Raw genomic sequence first — 22,383 nt, 5'->3', positions numbered from 1 at the left:
ATCCCTTTTCTAGTCTCCATGTGATTGTTGTTGAGGTTTGTTTATTCCTTTTTTGCTTTCTGGAGCTGGGTTTTCTTGGGCCTGGTTGTTTAGAGTTTGTTTGTTTTTTCCAGGATTTGCTCTCTGTGCAAGTGTACTCTGTCTCTTTCTCCCCAGGTATAAAATATGTTATTTCCTCATGTATACTCTTGATTTTTTTATTTTACATGCAGGATACTCTGGACTTAGTGGCTTGCTGAGTTAAAACTGGTTTTAATTCCAATAGAAATGTGAATTGCTTTGCAATAACATGTATTCACTCTTACAGGCTTGAGGCTGGAAAATTCAGGTGGCCTGTGGAATTGCAAACCTCTTCTCTCTCATAAACATTTCTGTGGATTCCAGCAGGTGTTCCTTAGGAGTTTTCTGTGTGTAACTTGCTCTGCAACTTTTTACCTGTAAATTCCTTGTGAGTCTTTGTGTCATAAATTTCAAAGATTTCTGTTCTTGTATTTCTGAAAGAAATGGGTAGCTGATCTGTTTTCAAATGGTGGGATCTCTATCCTATTTAGCCAGTCAGGGAAACAAAGAGTTACAGTGATGGCAACTTTTCCTCCCCACCTTTTTTGGTTGCAGATCAGCTGGCTCCAGCTTCAAGCAGTATGGCAAAGGTGAAATGAGAGCAGTCTGGTTTGCATGGCAGGGCGAGCAGTATGCTGCTGTTTTGGGTTACGTTTAAGAAATGAGGTTCATTTAGGAGCTGGTTATTCGGTTTGCCAGAACAGTTGTCAGATCATCATGGTCCGGGCTTTCCCTTCCAGCCGCATCTCTGTGTACAGCATACCAGATCCCTACGACTCTGGACAGGTAAGAGACACCACCACCTAAGCTTTACAGCAGGAACACACTGAATGATCTCTCTGCCCACTCTGCTGTGTGTTGAACTCTGTTTGTCATATGCAAATTGCTCTTAATCAAAATGATAACAATTTGTTCCCCACGCTGTTTAGCTTTAAATGCATCCCACAAACAGGCAGCTGAGAAACACAGGGCTTTCACATGTGATGTAGCTGATAACTTGAAAGATGTTATCTTAACTTAAACCTCTTTAAAAACCAAAGGGGCAGTAACTCTTCTTTTTTTTTTCTTTTTTTTTAAATTTATTTTATTAATTGATGCCTTTGCATGTTTTTCCCTAGGAAAGTCAGCATATTCGCTACTGCTTGTCCTACCAAGAAAGCTTACATCAGAAATATTGTTTCTTCAAATGGATGAGGTTGTGTTTCTGGAGAAGATGGCTTCTGGGAATATTACTTATAGTTACTTTAATAGTTACAGTAATTGTGCTAGTCCTGCACTACTCATTCTGTAAGTGTTACACCACAGTGTGGTCTTGATGGGAGGGGTATTTTGCACTGTGTGAATGATTAAGATGAAAAGCCCATGCACTGTGCAGCTAAGTGCATAATGCATATATGAAGGACCCTTTCCCTTCTTAATGGCCTTGCTAAGGTAGCAAAATGCACAACAGTTAGCAGTTGATAGTTGTGCAAGAATAATGAAGGTATATCTTTTACCACTGTTTTTTTTTTGTCTCTATTTATATATAGCATCATTATTATAACTGTCATCTTTTCCAAGAACCTATAGAATTAACTGTCTGTCTTTCCTTCATTCACTTTTTCAAAACAGAACAGGTACCTGTTTTATCTCCTTCCTATATATCATCTTATACCCATTAAAATGATTTCTCTTTAGGAGGATAACACTGCAAAAAATTGAATTTTTACAATCAAAGATTGCTAGCAGACAGGTGTCTCAACCTGAAACTCACCCCTTTCCGTCTGGACACTATTCTGTCATTGTGACAGACTCAGTCCTCTGGCTACTACTGTTTCTCTTAAGAATTGATGCCTACAGATGCCAAAACAAATGCAGGCTTCTGAAGCCCTCTTTCTTGGGAAGTTTGGTTTTTTTTGTTTTTTTTTTTTTTTACTGGGTGTGCTGATTTTCTTTTCTTTTTTTTTTTCTCTTCAGCTCCAGCTTTCTCCTTTATGTATATTGGTGGAAGTGTAGAAATTCCTAATTTGACTTACACAAATGACCTCAGTAATCCAAAGTCACAGAAATTCCTCCTGCAAGCAGAAGCAATCCAAAACTATGTAAGTTCCCCCATAAGTATAGCAATGACATGTATTACAGAATCAGACTGAAAAGCAAAAGATTCCAGTTAGTCCCAATTATTTTTTTTCTGCAATATTACAAGTTTAAAACTAGCAAGTGCCTTGGCAATTTATAGCTTTAGGAATGTAGCTAGACAGAGGAGGTTGTGTGTCTCTAAAGCCAACATTTCCTAGGTAATAAAAACTGGAAGTTTCAAAGTTATGGACAAATTAGGAATGTGTGTTTTGTTTTGTTTTGTTTTGTTTTGTTTTGTTTTGTTTTGTTTTACTTTACTTAGATGCTCTTCCTTGCTACATTTTTCTTTGATCTCTTTTTTCTTTTAAGTCTTATAGCTCAAGTTCAAGGCTTAACTTCTTGTTTTGTTTTGTTTGATTTTCCCTTATCCCTCACAACAATGCTTGCTTTCTTGCACTTCTTATGTGAGTTCCTATTTATGAGACCAATTCTGTTTCCTGGGTGCATGTGAACAGCAGCAGCCTTAGACACAAAGCAGTTCTCTGTTACACTGCATTTGCCAGAAGAGCTAATCTAGTATCTCAAAGCTGCTTTGTGCACAGCCAATACACGTTGCTCATGTCTGGACTATAGGCCAAAAATTCAAAGACTAAAGCAAAAAAAATCGATGTGCTTGTAAAAGCTTCTTTTTCAAGGCTAATAATCAAGAGCTATGTCAGTGGTCTTAAAGGCAAATATTTTTTAGTGAAAAGGCATATTTTTTAGTGGAAACGAATGCACGTTTATGAACCTTTGTGATATATTTTGTGAAAATAATAGTACTTGTGAGATGGAGGGGGGGAAAGGAAGAAGGAAAGCAGGAATAATATTAATATTTCACACAATATTGCATATATTGGCACTAAAATGACACTTTTTACAATTTAATTTACCATTACTCAACTGCCAGTTTGCAGAATCCTATGAGTCTTCATCCTTGGGAAAGTATTACTTGAAGTCTGTAGTGGCTGCTTTCAGGTAGGTTCTGTCCCAGGATGTGGTATAAATTTCAGATATTCAGTTATGTTTGTCTTACCCTTTTTCATGTATTTTAAATTAGTTATCTGGAAGAATATGCTGATCTCTGTAAGAGAAAATGAAAAAATGCAGAAATGCACTTCAGTATGGGACATAAAATCTAAGCTAACAGTATGAATTCTGTCTTGGTCTGTAAAAGCAGTGAGAGAAATGAAGTCTAATTAATCGTGCCTTGGTTTATGGATTACTTTGTAGCCTATTTATTTGTCTACTTTTTATTTTTGAAAGCAAATTTCAGGAGGCTTTTTTCTCTACTGCTTGCAGAATCTTATTTTTGTTTTGTCTATTGAAAAGAAGTTGCTTTCTAACTTTTCAAAACAAAATGTTGAAAGTACAGTTTTGGGTAGGGCACTCTAGTTAAGCTCCATCTGAGATACGTAAATGCATTGAGCAGATGGACACTGCTATCCTGATAGGCTTTGGAAACTTCTGAAAAGTCTGTCCATAGTCCATTTTGAAAGGAAGGCTGTGATAGACTCTCTGAGTCACTGAAGTGATACTTTCTACATACATCTTATTTGTTTTAACAGTTGTGTAAAATGTTCTACCAGTGCATGGGCATAAAGTTATATTGATGTATCGTGTGAGATACATTTAATAACTTTTAAAAGTGTCTAGAGCTATAATATAGCCTTAAGAGTATATAATTATGCAGCAGGGATGGAAACATCCACTTTGATTAAAATTATTGTAAGAATTTTCTATAAGGTGTAGTTACTGTTTGAATAGTATTTTTTAAAGTATTTCTATGGTGTAGAAAAAGCAATAGTTGAAAAAGAGCCCTTTTTGTCAATGTGTTCTGCTGCGATTTTTTGCACATCAATTCAACAGTGTGAATCAGAAATGCAGACTAGTGGAAAGGATGTCCAAAATATTAATTAGAGTGTACTTATGATGTGTTTTTTTTCCCCCCCATAGTGAAGGAGAGTCTGGACTTCGAGCTTACTACTGGAATACATTCTGGGCACCAAAAGATGTCATTGCTGCTATTAAAAAATTAACCCCAGTGGAGCAAAAAGAAATCAGTAGTAAACAAGCAGCTCTTATGAACAATTCTTCTGGGGAGGAAGATTTTGATCTCATTACAATGGAGCTTTTTGGTAACAATGTACCTGTCTTTTAATACCTATTATGTCTATTTTTCTTTCTCCAGTTTGTGTCTTTGTCTTGTGTAGCTGATAATTATTAAATTTCAGTTTCAGATTCCACAGAATATGATGTGATGTTAAAATCAGGTAATTCTTCTTTGATCCCAGCTAATATCACTTGGTGGAAAAGTAAATCCCGTAACAAAAAAATGGGAATTTTCCAGTTAGTCTTATACCTGTAGGGCCTCCGAAGGAACCAGACTAGGTACCTCCCTGGCCTGTGCTTCACATAAAAGCTGAGATAAAAATGCCTTAGAGATTTTATTCTAGTATTCTTTCTAGAACACTTGAAATGAATTTATTCTCACTGAACCACAATGAGCTGTGGCACCTTTTCTCAGCTCTTCTAAAAAGCTACTATATAACATTATACATAATTTATTTGCCTTTTGACTAGATAATGTGGTTAACCATAGTGATCAGTCAGATACTGTAGTGCTTTAGTTCCCTTTTGCCTGGTTTTTCCATATGAAGCACATCTCAAAACTGGCTTCATATTCTTAATGCTCTTGTTGCATGAGGAAGGATGAAGAGAAAATGGCAAAGAAAGGAGTAGGTTTTAAGCAGATATGACAGCATTTGCAGCCAAGTCCTCTCCTGCTTGCTGAGAGTCTGGTGAGCCAATGGTGGTGAGGTGTTTTGCTTACTTGGGAAAAGGGAATAGGGTTGTACAAGTACAGGAAGAGGAGATTGAAAGTAGTCAGAAGGGCAAGTAGGTAATTGTTTCCACCTCTTCTGAAATTTTACCCAATAACTTAACTTATCTTTCAACTTAATAATTTTTCAGCTACTGATCTAGCTTCTTTTGTATAGCAGTATCCTTTGACCTGTATGCCAAGCCAGGTAACAACAGGACTCTAACTCTGATGAATCCCAAAAAGTCTTTTTATCAATGGAGACTGCGAGTTCCTTCCAACTGTGTGGTGAGACTGGTAGTTACCTCTTCACATGGTGTCACTCCAGAGAGCTGTGCATCACACCACTTATCAGCATATGATTTCCTTCTTCCTCTGCAGAACAAGATCATCACAAGGTACATGATAGTACAAAAAAAGGTGTTTAATTGATCTCTAAGAAACTCTCTGTGATACCAAAATTATAGCAAACAGGCTTCTAAAATGTAAGATTCCAAATACAACTTAGTAAAAAATCTTGCACGAGGTTATAAAAAGGTCTTCTATATCATTCCCCAGCCCCATAACAAATTGTAAATTCCTGTGGATTTTATTTAACGACTGATTTTTACTGGTTTCAGTTTCATGCAGCTTGAGTCCCAACTAAAAAAAGATAGACTTGAATTTTTTTAGTGTATTGTATTCTATTATTTAATACACATGTTTTATAGCAGTCCAGTCGCAGGAAAATTCCTGTTCATAACAGAGGTGTTGTGTCTATGGAAGACTCCATGCCCAGAGTCACTGTATAATCCATGTGCATAACGAAGAGCAGATGATACTGCAGACTCCAGTGCCCACAGTGCTTCAACTTTTTAGAGTAAAATTTCAACCCATCTTCATTAACAAAAAAAATAAACAAGTTTTAATATTGGAGGACGGGTGGTTTCAATGGTGGGGATTTTGGGTTTATTTAAGAACTTTGAGAAAGAGGTAAGATGAATATGCAGATTCACCTGAAACACATATATTTAGTCACTATTTAACTTATTTCAAATCACTAAGTAGTCCTCTTCAGCTCTATTAATAGACTTCTGTCTGTGTCTTTGTTGTATAAAGTACAACATGCAAGGTATACATAACTGGCAGACTGTCAGAGAGCCAGGCATGGAGTAAGCATGAGGTCTCATATGGTAGCACAGCACGGAGAATCCTGTTCCTGATGCTGGGCTGCATCTGCTTTGCTGCTAACTGCAGGTTGTTGCCACAACTTTTACTCCATTGCTGCATTTTTAGCAGTGGCTCAGCTTTTTGGGAACCAGAAATCTATCCTGTCATGTGTGTGAAAACACCTGGAAGCTAGAAAAAGCAGCACGGGCATATGATGTAACAGAGAACATCCATACAGTAAGCTGTTAGAGAGAGAGTTCAGGAATGATAGACATCAATGCACAAAGAGCTGGAACAAAATTTCATGGTGGAAATTATATTCAGAGCCCTATGGCACCTCTACTCTAGAAGTAGCTCATCACATACTTAGGGCAGATGCAGTAGAATCAATAGTATCTTCAAAACCATGAGTGCTGGGAATTATAGCTGGTTTTCCCTGACATCCAGTTTTAAGATCACATGTGATGACTAGAAAGATTTACAGCAGGTTCTATAAACTGCAGTCATACAGCTGTGCAGTGACAAGCGTGAGCTGAGACAGTGAGATGTACTGTGAAAATAGGTGTCTCATATGGACAACTCCTCTTACATGTGCTTGCCTTGTTCTGATGAGACAGTGACAAAATGTACAGCTAGAGGATAAGCCAGGCTTTCAGCTGTCTGGAAGATCAAACCACTGAAAGATTTCCACATAGCAAAGTGCTGAGGTGACTCAAGTTGTTACTTTTATAAAGGATGTGACAGGTATTGTAACTGTAATCGTTGACAGGTATTGTTTAATAATGGTTTCAAAAGAGAAGCTAGCCATAGGTCCATTTTCTAGAATCACATGAAATGGGAGCAGGGGATAGTCTGCTAAAAGCAAGTTTAAAAAAATTATTTTATACTACCACCTTGGATCACTGTGATAAGTCAAAAAAATTCATTCAGGGACGTGATGGAAACCCTCTTCCCGTGAGCTCTGATCTTAATGTTTTTAATTTACTGTACATATAAAAAATAAATCTGACTGACATTTTTCAAATGCAGATTTGTAAGTTAATGAAAAGAAATAAAAAATACACTGTCAATTTCAAAGTTACAGTGAGTATCCAAGCTTCAGGACAGAAATCAACTTGTTATTTAAAGAAAAGAACAAAACAAATAAATAGTTGCCATGTGTGGGACTCTGCATCTTGTGACAGCTTTTGTGATATGAAACTAAGGTGAATGGTAATGGACTGGTAACACTTTGGACTTCTTACTTCTTGCATAGGTGTTGCACAACGCTGCTGCACTGGTGCTTGTGGCTTTTTCAGTGCTATGCAAACTAGCATTGCCCTTTTGATGCTTCTACAGATCTGAAAACTCCAGGGCACCTGCTAGGCAAGAATATCTATGATATCCACCCTTAGTGACTCAGCCTCCATTTTTCTAGACTCAGACTCAGTTTTTCTAGAGAAAACTGTAGCCTCTCATATAGTACTAACTGAGTGGAACAACAGAAGGGAAGTGGTAGCCAGGGGAATACTTCTGAAACACAGATGAGTAGATCAGTGTTACTTCTGCCTAGTTCTCAACAAAGATGACTGGAATGTGGGAATTTTCTATGTGTTTTTTTTAATTGCAATTTTTGTGATATTTCAGATGGTGTGGATCTGGGGCCTGGACTCCTGTTGTGCGCTTAACATCATCAAGTAATGTAATGTTGCTCACCTTCTCATTGGACCCAAGAGATGAGAGCAACATACTAAAAGCTCACTTCCAAGCCATTCCTAAAATCAGTAAGTAACTGACAGAAACAATCATCTGATGTAAGACCCTTATTCCTCTTCTTGGATCTAAAATAGTTGATATTGGCTGAACATATCCATGAGGAGAGAATGGTGGCATATAAATTGGGAATTATCATTCTCATCCACATTTAAAAAATCTGAGAACTGAACGAAGAATAGTGTCTTCTGGTCTGGGAGATTTTTTTTGATTCCTGATTGCTCCCAAATCCTGCTCTCCCAGGCACTACTCTCATGACACAGGTAATACTGAGCAATGGTAACAGAGCAGCCTGCCAGATAGCAGTAGAGGCACTATGTGTCTATCCAAATCTAGATAACCCCATTGGCAGAGGAGTACGTTTCTCAATTTTGGCAATCTATCACCAGCTGAGGGGATGCATTTTTAATGAAAAATGAAAACAAGAGCAAATAATGGTAATATGTCTTTTATCCTTTTCTGAAAGTACTGTTCAGTGTAGTTAAATGCATTAAAAAAAGAGGAAAAAGAAGAAGAAGAAAAGTATATTCAAGGCCCAAGACATATATTTCAAACCTATGGAGTATTATGAATTTTGAGAGAGTTCTGGGTGGCTAGTTGAAATATTCTGAATTATGATAAGCCATAGTATTTTATAAGAGACACAAGGGGTCTCACAAGAGAAAGTTTATCTACAGTTGCTTGGTAAGGTCTAAGTGGAAGAAATTTGACAATTAAGGAGTGACTATTCTTTCACTTGTGGAACAAATCTTTGGGGAGAGCGTGTGGATAAACTTCTCCACAGCTGACACATTTCAGTTTTACATCTATAAGGATGCTGTTTAAACAAATACTCATTCCACGCACATCACAGACTAGAATTCCTTCATTGTTTTGAAGATGGGCACTTCAAAAGGTATATTGTCCAGTTATTGCTACAAAATTTTTGCATTTTCAAAATTGTTGTAATTTCTATTATATTCATGTTTGCATTTACTGTGTTACCTAAAGGAAACAAAAAGCACTAAGGACTGTCTATCTGGGAGAGTTCTTGGTGGAAAATAAAACCTCAAAGGCATTATGCAAACGTGGCAATTTTCAAACAGAGAACTGATACACAAGCTTTCAGGTTTACAAGAAATTAATCAGGTTTCACTTCATTAGACTAATTGGTTTTATATTTTTGAAAATGTCTTCAGCAAGCTCAGAAGTGAATTTTACAGAGCAAGTTTGTTTTGTACATAATTAATTGATTCTTCCACTTACCACAGAATAACTTTTTTTTTCTTTTTTTTTTTTCTTTTTTTTTTTTCTTTTTTTTTTTTTTTTTTTTTTTTTAAAGTCAGTGGTGGTTTGGGCTTATCCCTTACTGTAATTTGTTAAAAAAAATAAGAGGAATTCAGCGTGATGGGTAGTTGGAAGTCACATGAATTTCTGTTAATACAAGCAAAACCTGAGTTTAATATTGCCATGACCTTGTCTTCTAACTCTGTACATAGATAAGGGTCCTAGCAAGTGATAGGCACTGCAATGTAGCCCAGGTGAGACAATGATATTCCTTTTTAATATGTTTCTTTCTTAGTGTGTGGAGGTCATTATATATCCTGGAATGGGACACTGAGTTCCCCTTATTACCCAAGTTACTACCCACCAAATATTGACTGCAGCTGGATCATCAGAGTAAGTGCTTGGAACTTTTCTGAGTAACGATGATTTTGCTTTATGTGATATAGACATAAATTGGGAGAAGTGGCTTTTGATGTGGGTAAAATGAAGGGAAAGCCTCCTAAGTACACTGCACTTTACTTCCTCTCCAGTACCTACTTCTATTCTGTGCCACACGTAAGTGCCAGTTATGGTTGGGAAACTTTGCCATCTTCTAAAAGTTGAGTATTACTCATGGCAGAAACAAAGTGATGGGTAAGATGAAAACTTCTGGCAACCAGAGAAAATTACTTGTGGTTAGGTCTTGGCTTTTATGTCAGAAAGAAGAAATGGTCACGTAAATCATGCTTCACATGATGGAGACCACACTCCACTACTAACTCTTTTTCCCCGAGTCCTGCAGAAACAGGACCTTCCCTCACTCATAAATTCATCTCATGATTTCTACCAACTTCCTGGTGTATTTTTTCCCTTTCTCTGGAAAAGGATGCTCTTCATGTCTCAGAGTTAGTAGCAGTCTCTACCCTTCATCTGCCCAATCAAAATTATTAGCAGTTTGTAGCACAAAACTCTCATCTACATTCAGGAAAGAGAAGGAAATGGCTTTTTAAAACAGAGAGGTCATAGCTAATATGACTGAGTAACAAGCTGCCATAGATTTCTTTAGTCTCTTATTTGACCTACAGGAACATATGGTAGTACAAACATAGCATGGAACCTAAGTTTGTCCTTTGTGCTGACTGAGGGAATACTTACATTCTTTTATGTAACAGTTTCTATACATGTGTAAAATAGTAATGTTTTTTTGTTCTTCAAAGGTGGTTATTTGCATCATAAAAAATACAGTTTTTTTCAATCTGATAAGAAGTAAAACAAGAATTACCATCTTAAAAGCAGAGGCTTTTTTGTTGTGTGGGTATATGTGTGAGGTTATTTATGCTTTGATTTTTTAATTTTTTTTTTTTGTAGGCACCATTGCCTGGTTACAAGCTCTTGTTAAAAATCCTCATAATACAAATTCAAGAGAAGTCTCCAGGGTCCAGTAAATGTGATAAAGACTGGTTAGAAATTGATGGGGTTAGGTAAGTAAATACACTATTTTCTGATGTATTTAGTTCCACTTTTCTGTGCAGCATGCTCTACTTAAGAAAAAATATCTCACAACTTCCAGTACAGACAGATACTTTTCAACAAGAATTGGCACACTTCCACTTAATTTTGGCAGAATAATGCTTTTAATTCTGCCCTACTACAAAACATTTCTCATCATGTTAATTTAAGCATCATGCTTTTCTAGAGTGTTACACATTTATTTATTTTTTTTGTTGTTGTTGTTCCTCTTAAGAACAATGACACAGAAAACTGTAGGATTTTATGCATCTGCAGGTGAACTGTAAATTCCTAACAATGATCTTGACATGGATGAAGCACTTGTGTTATCTGAAGTTTCATTTCCTACACAAGTCACACTTCAGTGAACATAATTATTTTCTGTAAATAAGACAAATTGCAATGTGTGTGCTTAACAAAACCACAAATACATAAAACCCAGCAAAAAAATGAAGCCCCCACCAAAATGGTATTCAGAGTGATTTGTCTCTTGGAAGGAGCATATTGAAACCAGCAACAGCTGTTGCATTTGGCTTCATGAGTCCATTACTGCATTTGTAGTTGTAGTCTTCTGGGCTTGCAAACCCAAATGGGAGATCTGAAATCAAGCATGCTTAGAAGGGGTTGGTATTCCTGAGGTAGATTCTGACATTAATCATCTTGCTGTATTTTATTTCAAAGTCTGCTAGTCTCCCCCAAAACTGTGGAGTTAAAAGGCATTTCTAAATAGTCTTTCTAATACTTCTGTTGTGCTGTTTTAACACTAAAAAAACATATTAAGAAATATCTTCATTGCATTGTTTTAAAGCTTTTTGGGATTGGTATCCTTCGGTAAAAGGAGAGGTAGGTGGGTGGGTATGGCAGGTTTGGTTAGAAATTAATTATTATTTTTGCCTTGTTAGATACTGTAAAACTCTCTCAGAAAACAACAGAAACAAAGAATATGGCTATTCTGTCACAATCAACTTCCATTCTGATGAACTGGTCACCCACAGAGGGTTTTTTATTGAATACAAAGCCTTCAGTTACACAGATCGTAAGTTAATAAGCATGCATGCACCTTAATTTTAAAAAAGAAACTTAGAGGAACCACTCCTGATGCACCAATCACACACAAATCGACCTGCCTTTTTTTCTTAATCTAATTCAAGAGAGAAATGTTTAAACTATTATTATGTGCCTAATTAATCAAATAGATGTACAAAATTAGATAAAAGATGCAAGATTAGATAAAAGATGCTTTTAGAAGCTACTAAAATAGCTACTAATAGAAGCTACTAAAATAGCCAAGCTGCAAAAGGAAAACAGTATGGAAGCTCTCTAAGCATGACTCCTCTGCCAACTATGAATAGTCACTTTTCTTCAAACCTGCAACTCAGTGTGCTCTAAATCTACTTCCAGATGTAGACAAAGTATTGAAGGTTTTACTGGGAGTTAACAAGGGCCCCTTGCAAGCAGGTGTTACAGAAATACAACTTGGTTTCTTACAGATCTTTCCTGAGTCCATAGTCTTTGCACTTTTATTATTTTTATGTTTTAATTTTTTTTTTTTTTTTGAGAGGATGTGCTTCCACAGAGTGGAACAAGGATTTTCAGAAAAATATATTTATTTACTTGTGACATTTCTTAGAAAAAAACATATTTGCAGTATGTTCTTTGTAAATGCCTTCTCTTTAGTAGTTTCCAGAAAGATTCTCTCTTTCATTGTTTCTCAGCCGAACAACTTCTTCTTCCCAATTAACATCCAGGTAGCTGAAGTTCTCTGTGATTTCAAGAGAACAGTTCAGTTTGTGAAACCTCTTAAGATCCTCAGCCTGTTTGACTGAATGTAGTTCTGTTCCTTGCTGATTTAAAAGTATTTATATATTAAGATCTCGGGTACAGATTCTTGTTTAGTGAAAGCATTCATTAGAAAGAAGCACAGATGTTGAGGTCAGTCATTCTATAGGACTCAGATATTTCCAGGGATTTCTTTTTCTACCAGTGTGTCTCTCTTTCTACCGGAAAAAAAAGTTAAACTATTGTATTCTGTGGTTACTCTGGTTCCTTCCTCAAAAAACAGTTCACAGATGAGTCAAAGCCTAAGAATAATTTTTTTCTAAAGAGAAATACCTTACCATCAATACTATTTAAGTGAAAGTGAAAGAAATTCTTGGTCAAAGGCTGTTTCAGCATGAATTTGCTAAATTTTAAAAGTGTTTGCTAAGGCACTTATTCACATCAGACATGAAGTTGCTGTGTAGTAGCAGAGATGGTTTTCTACACCATTTAAATGTCAGTTGTAAAACTAAGAAGAATGCCTAGTTTTGACTTGTTTCGTTGGGTTTTTTCTCTCTCTTTTTAAATGACACTGTGTAAACTGTATTACCTTAACAAATTGATGTTGTTCACTATAGGTAGTAGTTATGTATCTCTCCACTCCAGAGAAAGGCATTGGATGTGAATATATTTTTTAAGTCCATTTAGGTGTATTAGTTTAATTCAGACTGATTAAAATCCTTGGCAGATTATGCCAAGTAAGATAACTTTTTCTTCTTTGAGATTCAATTTAGTTTAAAAATTACACTAGCCTTGGTTTTTAATAGCCATTTTAATACTTTATCATGGTACAGTCCTGCACTAATGCATTTAGACTGCAACAGCATTTCTAGTGCCATTAGTTTCTTATTTTTCTAGCTTTTCCTACCATGTGCAGATAGAACATGCATTCCTTCAGGCAATCAGTCTGAAGGCTGGAAAGTCTACTTAGATGGTAGTGAAGAATTAGGTTGTAGTGGGCAATTACCTCTTGTTTGTGTTCTCCTGTGAACAGTTTGTTCTAGAAGTTCAGAGACTGGCTGAAATTATCTCTATAATATTGGCTATCCTGAGGATCACGTGAAAGATGTTATTGAAGATCTAAAAGTCTGGGGAAGAGGTTGTGTAATTCATCTCTAAAGAGAAGAAAGCAGAAAAATCAAGGGGAATTTTATATCCATATTTTCAAGCTAAGCTTCAAAAAAATTAAGTAAAAAGCGGTAAAACTAACCTATATGTAAACATTTAAAAAGTATTACAAAACAGCATGGTGGTTTTTATCTTGTTTTGTCCTCTGCTGTGGGAGGATAAACAGAGGAGAAACTGTACTTTGACACTGTCTGATGTGACAAATCTATCAGTAAGTAAAGAAACACAGTGAGAAAAAACATACAGAAAACTCTTTCCAGAGGATGATTGCCAATTGTTATCAAAATTGAAAGATTTTTTTTTTTGTCATTCTGACAGTATCTGTTAGGGGACATCTCATAATTTTTATTAATGGTCTGAATGATGGATTAAGGAGATGATTATGAAGTGGAAAAGTGTCACACAATAGAAAAAGAGGTGGATTTATAAATGATCCTGACAGGCTGGAGAATGTATGTGGAGAAAATTTCATTTTACCCAATAAAGACCTGATTACTTAAGCAATCAAATATACACATGGATTGCCTAAGTTGCTTTTTTGCTGCAAAATGGCTGGGGGTAATAGTGGCCCAAAAGCTGCCTTGAGAGTCACAAAGTTATGGAATTTTCTGTTTGTGTTCTGCTTGCAGTTTTGTTGTTTGTGTTTTTAAAATGTCATACTAGGATGTAGGACAGGGGGTTGAAAATACCTTCCCAGTCACCAGTGGGAAGGCCTTCAGTTAAAGTACTGTGTCCCAGCTGGGCACTGCTCATCAAAGATGTGAAGAGATGCCAGAAAGAGTGACCAGAAGGTAATGCAAAGTCAGAGAGCACAACACAAGATAGATAATGCAACAAATCTCTGACAGTGTTTTTCTGCTATCAAAACTAAAGCAGATCAATGTCTGGCAGAAACAGCACAGTAACATCCCTGTGAGCCCTGGCAGGCAGTGTTGCATGTGTCTGCTAGCCAGCTATTTGGATTATGAAGCATTTACAGACCTTTTTTCTTCAGGTTGTAATCCAGAACAGTTGAAGTGTGGTGATGGGAAGTGTAAGCAACAGTATAAGACTTGTAAAGATGACGACAGTTGTGGGGAGGACAGTGATGAAAACAGCTGTTGTAAGTATACATTTTTAGCTATTTTCCAAAAGATAAATGTAGTATTTCTGTATGTATTTTTTTCATAGCACTAAGTAGAAGCTTCATAATAGTGGAAACAAAACATGCAGAATATAACTATTTCTTGGTAGAGTCTGGACAAGAAATTAATGAAGTAAAATCCAAGGTAACAGTTATCCTGTTAGAAGAGAACATTTTTGCCAGATGCTGGCAAAATATATTTGGCAATAAAGTACCAAATAATGTAAAGGAGGAAGACAAAATAGCTTTGGGACTTTTGTCCTTTGCTACGTGCCATGGTATCTTTACTTCAGATACATCACAATACTACTACTGTCTCCCTAGTGACTTGCTGCATTTTGTCTTTATAATATTTGTCTTTATTTGAATCTTAGGTCCTTGAGGTAGCCAGGACTATGTTCTTGATTGCTGGAGATAAAAAAACCCCACATTCCACTGTTTAGAGGTCACTGATAAACAACTGATAGTAAGAATTATAGTAATGAAAGCCTATTGCTGAGATTTGTCAAGATTCCCATGTGTTAAATTTTGATAATCCTTAACCAAAAATTTCTTGAAGGGAGGTAAAAAGCTCTTCCACAATTTTCTCAGCCTTCACTTTGAAGCAAAAAGACTGACTTCCAGATGGTGTTTGCTCTGAAGATTTAAAATTTGTAATGTCAGAAAAGCTGGTAAAGGTAAAACAACAAATCCAACAAGCCTATCTTGCTCAGTTTAGACTTCAGTTCAATGGGAATGAGGACAGTTGGAAGCTTTTCTGTCTTTCTTCATGGACATTGGAGACTGAAATTACTGTGATCATTAAAAATAGTGGAACATACCCTCTGTCCCTCCTCCTCAAAGGGACCAGTTTACTCCAGTTCAGACTATGACTTCAGGCACTTCAGTGTGTAGCACCAAACAATTTTCACCACTGAATCAGTTGAATGTGCAAGTTCTTTAATCATTCAAAACCACAGCTCCAAAGATGTGATACTATCTTTTCTCTTTTTTCAGCCTACAAAAGTTGCTCCCCACATGCATACAAATGTCTCAATGGAAAATGCTTGCTGAAAACAAATCCTGAGTGTGATGGGAAAAGAGACTGTGCAGATGGATCTGATGAAATGAACTGCGGTGTGGTAACATTTATTTTAAAATCAGTTAATGAGTTAAGGAAAGGGCTCAGAAACTAGTGTTATGCTCAAGCATTATTAAATGAAGAATGGATTGAATCAGGTGTGAATTAAAAAAAAAAAAAAAGAAAAGAAAAAGAATCAGCTTTGATGTCCATAGATAAAAATTTAGATGCTAAACAAAGCAAAGTGAAATCACCTTGTGGTTTTTGTTATCGTTTCATTCAATTATTTCTGCTAGCTTGTGGAAGACCCCAGCTTAAGAAAAACAGAATTGTTGGAGGTGAAGATGCCAGATCTGGGAAGTGGCCTTGGCAAGCAAGTTTACAGATGGGAGTGCATGGCCATGTATGTGGTGCATCTGTTATTTCCAATAGGTGGCTCATATCTGCTGCCCATTGCTTCCTGGATTCTGATTCTGTGAGGTATGAAGAATTTATAGTGTTATACAATATTTGCAGTTTAATAGCCTTAGAGTGTTACTTCCAAAAATCTGCAGCAGCTATTCCTTTTCTAGATAAGTTGGTTTAGTGTATACCTCTGACATTATAGTACTACACAACCCCTCAATATTGTATTCTGCTGGCTTCAAAAGTCCTAAGTATCTGAGATGGTTATCTTACTTCCATTGCTAGTGAATCCTGCATCATAAAACACACTGTTCTGTTAGATTTAGTGTATAGACTATATAGTGTATTTTTCTAGAAGGGAGGGATTTTCAGAGTAAAAGCCATGGACTTTTCCCTCAAGCAGAGGACTATTTATTGAAAAATGGAGTGTAAAACCCACCAGCATTGAGTTTAGGTAGTGTAAATTGAAAAGACATATTTCCTACAAGTGGCAAAGAGGAAATAGTGTTTAATAATACACCTTTCTGACTTCTAAAGCATGATGCATTACAATCAATTTTTCTTGTATCTCCAAGAAACGATGATTTTTCAAAATGGTAAGTAAAACTATTATTTAATGTTTTAAGAGACTATAGTGCATCTATCTCCCTATGTGATATTCCACTCCGTTCACTTTGATCTTCATGAATCTCATCAAATTCTGGAAAGCAGATAAAATGGAGTGAACTGACAGTGCATTATTTTCCAACAGGATGTTCTAAAAACATTCTCTTTACAGATACTCCAATCCTTCAGGATGGAGAGCATATATGGGCTTACACACTATTAATGAAAAGAGTAATCGTGTAGCTATGAGAACAATCAAAAGGATTCTTGTCCACCCACAGTATGACCAATCTATCTCAGACTATGACATTGCCCTGTTGGAAATGGAGACACCTGTGTTCTTCAGTGAGCTGGTACAGCCCATTTGTTTACCCAGCACCTCTAGAGTATTTGTTTATGGAACTGCCTGCTATGTAACTGGCTGGGGAGCCATAACAGAAAATAGTATGTTCATTTCCTGGATACACTTATTGCAAGTTTGACTTAATTTTAAACTCTAATAATGAAATTTCTATAGTTATAAGAAAAAATACTTGTGATTTACTTAGTAAGTCTATAGAAAGCAAGCATACACTTTTCCACAATCAGGGAAATCTGAATTTTCACTTGGATAGCAGGTGACAAGTGTCTATACTCATACTCAGGCGTCACAAACCATTGAAAAGCAAATTATCATAGTTTTACAAAAACGTGTCCCTTTCCATGCTCATGGATTGTTTTATCTGGTGAATGGATCATGAGCAATCTTACAAGTAAAGAAAATTGTGACTTGCAATTATTGCAAAGGAGGAATCTGTTGCTAAGACTGTATTTGTCAATATGGGGTCATGAAAAGCAATAATTGCAAAAATATTGTTGAGAGGTTTTTGTTTTGTCTGTCCTAACCACAGGCAAATTAATGTATGTTCCATGAAGAGTTCTGCCTGCACAGCTTGGAGTAGCATGGTGCGGGGGGGGGGGGGGGGGGGCAGGAGAAAAACAGAGTTGGAGAAGGGCAGTGAGGCACAATCTTGGCTGTGTCTCAGCTCCTCAGCATCTTACCTCTTTCATTGACAATCCGTGCTCAGAACAAAATGGGCAAACAAACCAAGACCCTCTACTTCCACTGATCAGCCAGGTATAGAAAAGGTTATGTTCACTGTTGAGCCAAAATGTTATTGAGGACATTTAGTTCACAGTGACACCTTATGGTCCATGGTACAGAATTAAGCTCTTAGCATCACTTTTGACTTACAGGTTTGACTTCTAAAAATTATTCTCCCCCCTCCCCATCAACTTCATTCCACAGGTTCTTTCCTAGAGGTAAGATGATGGAAAAGATCATGGAAATTTCATTTACTAGAACTAGGACAATGTTTGGGCCACATACAACAATAAAAAACTTTAAATAATTTGACATGCCATTCAAAATTAGCTATGTTTTGTGGAATCTTATATTCATAATTTGCAAGGCTTTTTCACTGCAGTCTGGCAGAAGATGCCCACATGTATAAAGACTGGGGGAGGGCAGTGCACATGGGACCTCTATGTCTAGGGGGTAATGTGGGCACCAGCTTTTGAAAGTTGAGGGTATGCAGCAATTGAAGGGAGGGGAATTAGTTTCTTGCCATCAGCTTCATAGATTTTGAGCTTGGAGCAATTCTCTTTTGTTTTGACAAGTGGTATCTCTGTTAGAAATCTGTACCACCATGACCTCTACAATACCACTTGTGTTTTTTCTAGGTCAGCTTGCCAAAACACTACAGGAAGCTCGAGTGAGAATAATTAACCAAAGTGTTTGCAACAGGCTGTATGATGATCTTATCACACCACGTATGCTGTGTGCTGGGAATCTTAGTGGTGGTGTTGATGCATGCCAGGTAACCTGGGACTTGTAGGGAACCTACAGGGAATGTTTATTTTCATTGGAAACCTGCTTAGAGTTGCGGGGGTTTGTGTTTTGCTTTTTAGTTTGTAATAGGGTAAGATGACTTGTGTGCATGGTTTAACATGGCAACTAAAGGCTCTTCCAAACAAGGAAGGAAATTTGGCAGAGATAATCTCTGTATCTCTTGAGAAATGCTGCTTTGCAAAAATGAGGAGTAAAATGTGTTGAAAAGAATTTTTTCCTCTTCAACAGTTAGATTTCCTATAAAAGAACAGAGATGTAAGGGTAAAGGGAGCAGAGTTAAGCCCATCTTCAACTTTTGCTATACATGGTTTTTTTTCTTTTTTTGATGCCTGTGTGAGAGACTAATACAATACTCGGACAGTAAAATGAGTAATATATTGTTTTTAAAAATACAAAAGGTAAGGGTAAACTAAGTTTCGTAAATGCACTTGAAATACTGCCTTTCAGACTCATATGTTCATTCTTGTGTATAATTAGAAGTTTTGATTATATCATGGTATTTTAAGCTATATGATCTGGTTTAGATCAAGAATTGATGTTTGGATGTACTCCAATTGTCCTGACTGTGCCCCCTTCTTCAGGTATGAGACTAACTGACTGCTTTAGCAATATTTAAACTTATGAGGATGAATATCCACTTTCAAAATAACAAACAAAGTCATTATATGAGTGACCTTGTAGAAGGAGAGAAATGTGCTCCTGATTTTAGACTGTGGCAATTTGATAGAATTTTTCTGTAATATATGAATTTTACTATTTTAATGGAATCGGATAATTTTTGCATGATCATATTACTTAAAGGGTTCAGCTTCCTTATACACAGAAGACCATTTGCAGGATCCTCCTGTGGCCTCTAATTCAATGTATTACTATTTTTGTTAACTTTATGTGCAGTTTGCGTGTAACCTTAGACCTTGGAATTGTTTTGCAAAGCATGTGATTTTAGAGACTTAATGTTCCTCCAAAACAATGTGTTGCTTAAGAAATGCCCTTGAATTTTTAGGAAGATATTTTAACAAATCTGCATATATACCTCACTGGTCAATCCACTTTCTAGCATATTATGCTGTGTTTCAGCCTCAGCATGCCTTTAAGTTCTTAGTATGCATAGCATCCTTGCTGTTCCTTCTCAGTCAGTAGTTTATTTCCTTTGAAGTGCTAGAGAAGGAATCCTGTTGGCAGGTCAGGAAAACAGAACAGCACCCTGACACCCTCTTACTCCTGTTCCAGACTTATGGGCAACCTGACTTGTTTCATTTCTTCACAGACCCATAAACTGTGCACGGACTGCAAAGTTTATGTGAAGCTTCTAAATAACTTTTGTCTTCAGAGGATGTGGTGCTTACAGTGAGAAATAAGATGTTTACTCTTCTTCATACTTTTTTCTTATCACTCTAGGATGTTATTTGTTCTTGGTTCCTCTTTTTAGGATTCTTCCTCTCCACCAGCACACAGCCCCTTTGGACTTTCAGAACTGGCTGTGTAATTGGCAGCAAGTATATGCCTGCTTTCTCAAGTTACTTTGAGATCAGCCTTGACATTATGACATCAGCCTGAGAGAGAGGAAGAATTGTTCTGGCTTCTTATCTCAAGATGATTCTGCTTGGTGGGGTGATGAAAGCTTTCTATTGTTAACTCTTTTCTTGGTACATGGCTTTCTTCTGATTTTCTGCCATGTTTTAGCTCTAAGTGGGAGCAGCAAACAAACTGCTGGGTCCACTTGAAGGCTGCCAGACCGCCTTGTTTGCGTAAGGCACAGCTGCAGAGATCAGCTGCAATCATCACAGCTCATAGTTCTGTGAAATGCTCTGCCCACACAAGGCATACAAAGCTGAAACAATGAAGGGCACAAAGGATTTGTGAGTGCAGATGGATTTGGATCCTGTGAACTGAACTTAATGGGAATTCTTTGTAGCTGCACATCATAGCTGTGCAGGGCGTCGGGTTCCCTTTGTGAAACCAGTCCTTATTTACACCTTCTTTAGTCTTCGTTCTTCCTCTCCCTCTGTGAATGTAAACACAGTCTTGATTATGAAACCACTGGTAATATTTAATTGTGCCTGGTTTGTTTTTTGGTTGGGTGGAGTTTTTTTGTTTGTTTGTTTGCTTGGGGTTTTTTTTTTTGTTTTGTTTTTATTGGGGTTGTGTGGTATCTTTCTGTTATTGCTTAAGAAAGAATAAGAGTTCTGCCTTCAACCTGTGAGCAATTAATGGTCAAAAGGTAGCAGAATTCCTACTTCCTATCTCTGTCTTCTCCTCTCCCCACTCAGCCTGTGATCAGTTGCTTTATGAATTCTACAATGTGACATTAGCGATGAGTAAATTTTCAAACAACTTCTTGCCATTGCTTTATATTGAGTAGTGTGCTATTCCACAAGTTTAAATAAATTGAATTAAATTGACATCTAGCTGGGTATTTTCTATCCAAATGAAGATTCTAATATTAAATTGTAATATGAGAAAGACAGAGACATGTATTTACTATTTTTAAATAATCTAACTTTTGTTGCAGTGCTCTGTGTGTGCATTTGAGTGCATGCATGCGCTAATGGCCAAACTTCCTTCATTTTAGGGGGATTCTGGAGGTCCTTTGGCTTGCACAGGAAAGGGAAATAGATGGTACCTTGCTGGCATTGTGAGCTGGGGTGAAGGATGTGCCCGGCGTAATCGTCCTGGTGTATACACTAAGGTGACAGCACTTTATGAGTGGATTCGTCGGAATGCAAACTGATGTGCCGAGGAAAAAATGCAAATCTGCCTTATGAAAGCTGCTTCTGACTGTATTCTGCTGTGTCCATCTTGGATATGTAACATGAAAATGCCACTGACTGTTGCTTTGTGGATGAATTTTTAGTGAAGAAACTCATTCGATGTACACCTAGCAGTAACTGTTCAGATTCAGACCAACATCATCTTCCTTATCTGCAACAGCAGCAGAAACAGCACTGCCTTAAAAACATGAAATGGCTTAGAACCTACAATAGAAGTCCATCCAGATTTTTCTTTTGAAAATCCTCTCCCGTCCTTTCATCTCCCTTGCTCTATATCTGTGTAAGTTTCTACATACACATAGCTGGATATCCATGGACACATCCCATATATATTCAACTCATACATTCTACTTTAGAGATGTCACAGGAATCTAAACATAAATCATTATTTCATGTTTCTTGAATATACAAGTACTATAATCAATACAGTGTACAAAGCTGAGATTAGTTCATTCCCTAGTTATGCAGCCACTGTATGACTGTTCCTTTCTGGACTGTAACTTTTGGGCTGTCTCCTGTGTTCTCCTAAGAATTTGTTACATTTATCTCACAAATGTTAGGATGCAAGAAATTTTCATTAAAGAACTGGAAGAGCACAAATTAGATTCTTTGAGATGTTTAAATAACAGGAAACAAATACTCAGTTTTAGTTAATTAAATAAAAGGAAACTATGGTGCTTTATTATATTTTCTTCAAAATTTGAACATAGCTGTGGGGTCTGATGTTTGCAATACGTTATGGGTGTGTTTCCTCAGCTTTGGCTCTTGTACGCTTTGTGAGATTTCCCATGCTGCTTTTCCTGATGTCCTTGCTCTACAGCAGAGTTTCAAGGTCAGTGTTTTTTGGTTTGTATCTTCCTGGGCTGTGCCCAGCTGGCTACACGACATTAAAAGGGACATAAAAGGAGTGGTCTTCATAGTTGGTCTTCGATTTGTGCTCAGTATTTA

At 36.9% G+C, this 22,383-nt stretch overlaps 1 protein-coding gene across 6 annotated transcripts; it reads left to right on the top strand.

The window, feature by feature from the left end:
• Nucleotides 1–240: 240 nt before the first annotated feature.
• LOC139802249 (suppressor of tumorigenicity 14 protein-like) lies at nucleotides 241–22,344 on the top strand. 6 transcript variants are annotated; one of them, XM_071757264.1, is made up of 17 exons: nucleotides 241–846; nucleotides 1,179–1,347; nucleotides 2,017–2,141; nucleotides 3,068–3,135; nucleotides 4,114–4,295; nucleotides 4,392–4,430; nucleotides 5,157–5,376; nucleotides 7,754–7,890; nucleotides 9,441–9,538; nucleotides 10,493–10,605; nucleotides 11,536–11,669; nucleotides 14,574–14,681; nucleotides 15,699–15,818; nucleotides 16,059–16,242; nucleotides 16,946–17,217; nucleotides 18,496–18,632; nucleotides 20,094–20,262. In XM_071757264.1, exons 1-17 carry the CDS (start codon nucleotides 676–678, stop codon nucleotides 20,148–20,150), a joined length of 2,334 nt encoding a protein of 777 aa, XP_071613365.1. In that variant the 5' UTR covers nucleotides 241–675; the 3' UTR covers nucleotides 20,151–20,262. The 6 variants fall into 6 exon arrangements, 4 of the variants coding, with proteins under 4 accessions (XP_071613365.1, XP_071613359.1, XP_071613341.1 ...); XR_011728553.1 differs by having other exon boundaries at nucleotides 250–846; nucleotides 16,946–17,126; nucleotides 20,094–20,251; XR_011728552.1 differs by lacking the exon at nucleotides 20,094–20,262 and adding an exon at nucleotides 21,237–21,375 and having other exon boundaries at nucleotides 260–846; nucleotides 16,946–17,126.
• Nucleotides 22,345–22,383: the final 39 nt, after the last annotated feature.

This window comes from Heliangelus exortis, chromosome 1, assembly GCF_036169615.1.
Source record: "Heliangelus exortis chromosome 1, bHelExo1.hap1, whole genome shotgun sequence".
Taxonomy (NCBI): domain Eukaryota; kingdom Metazoa; phylum Chordata; class Aves; order Apodiformes; family Trochilidae; genus Heliangelus; species Heliangelus exortis.
The sequence above is the reverse complement of the archived record's forward strand: the minus strand, read 5'-3'. Positions and strand labels throughout refer to the sequence as shown.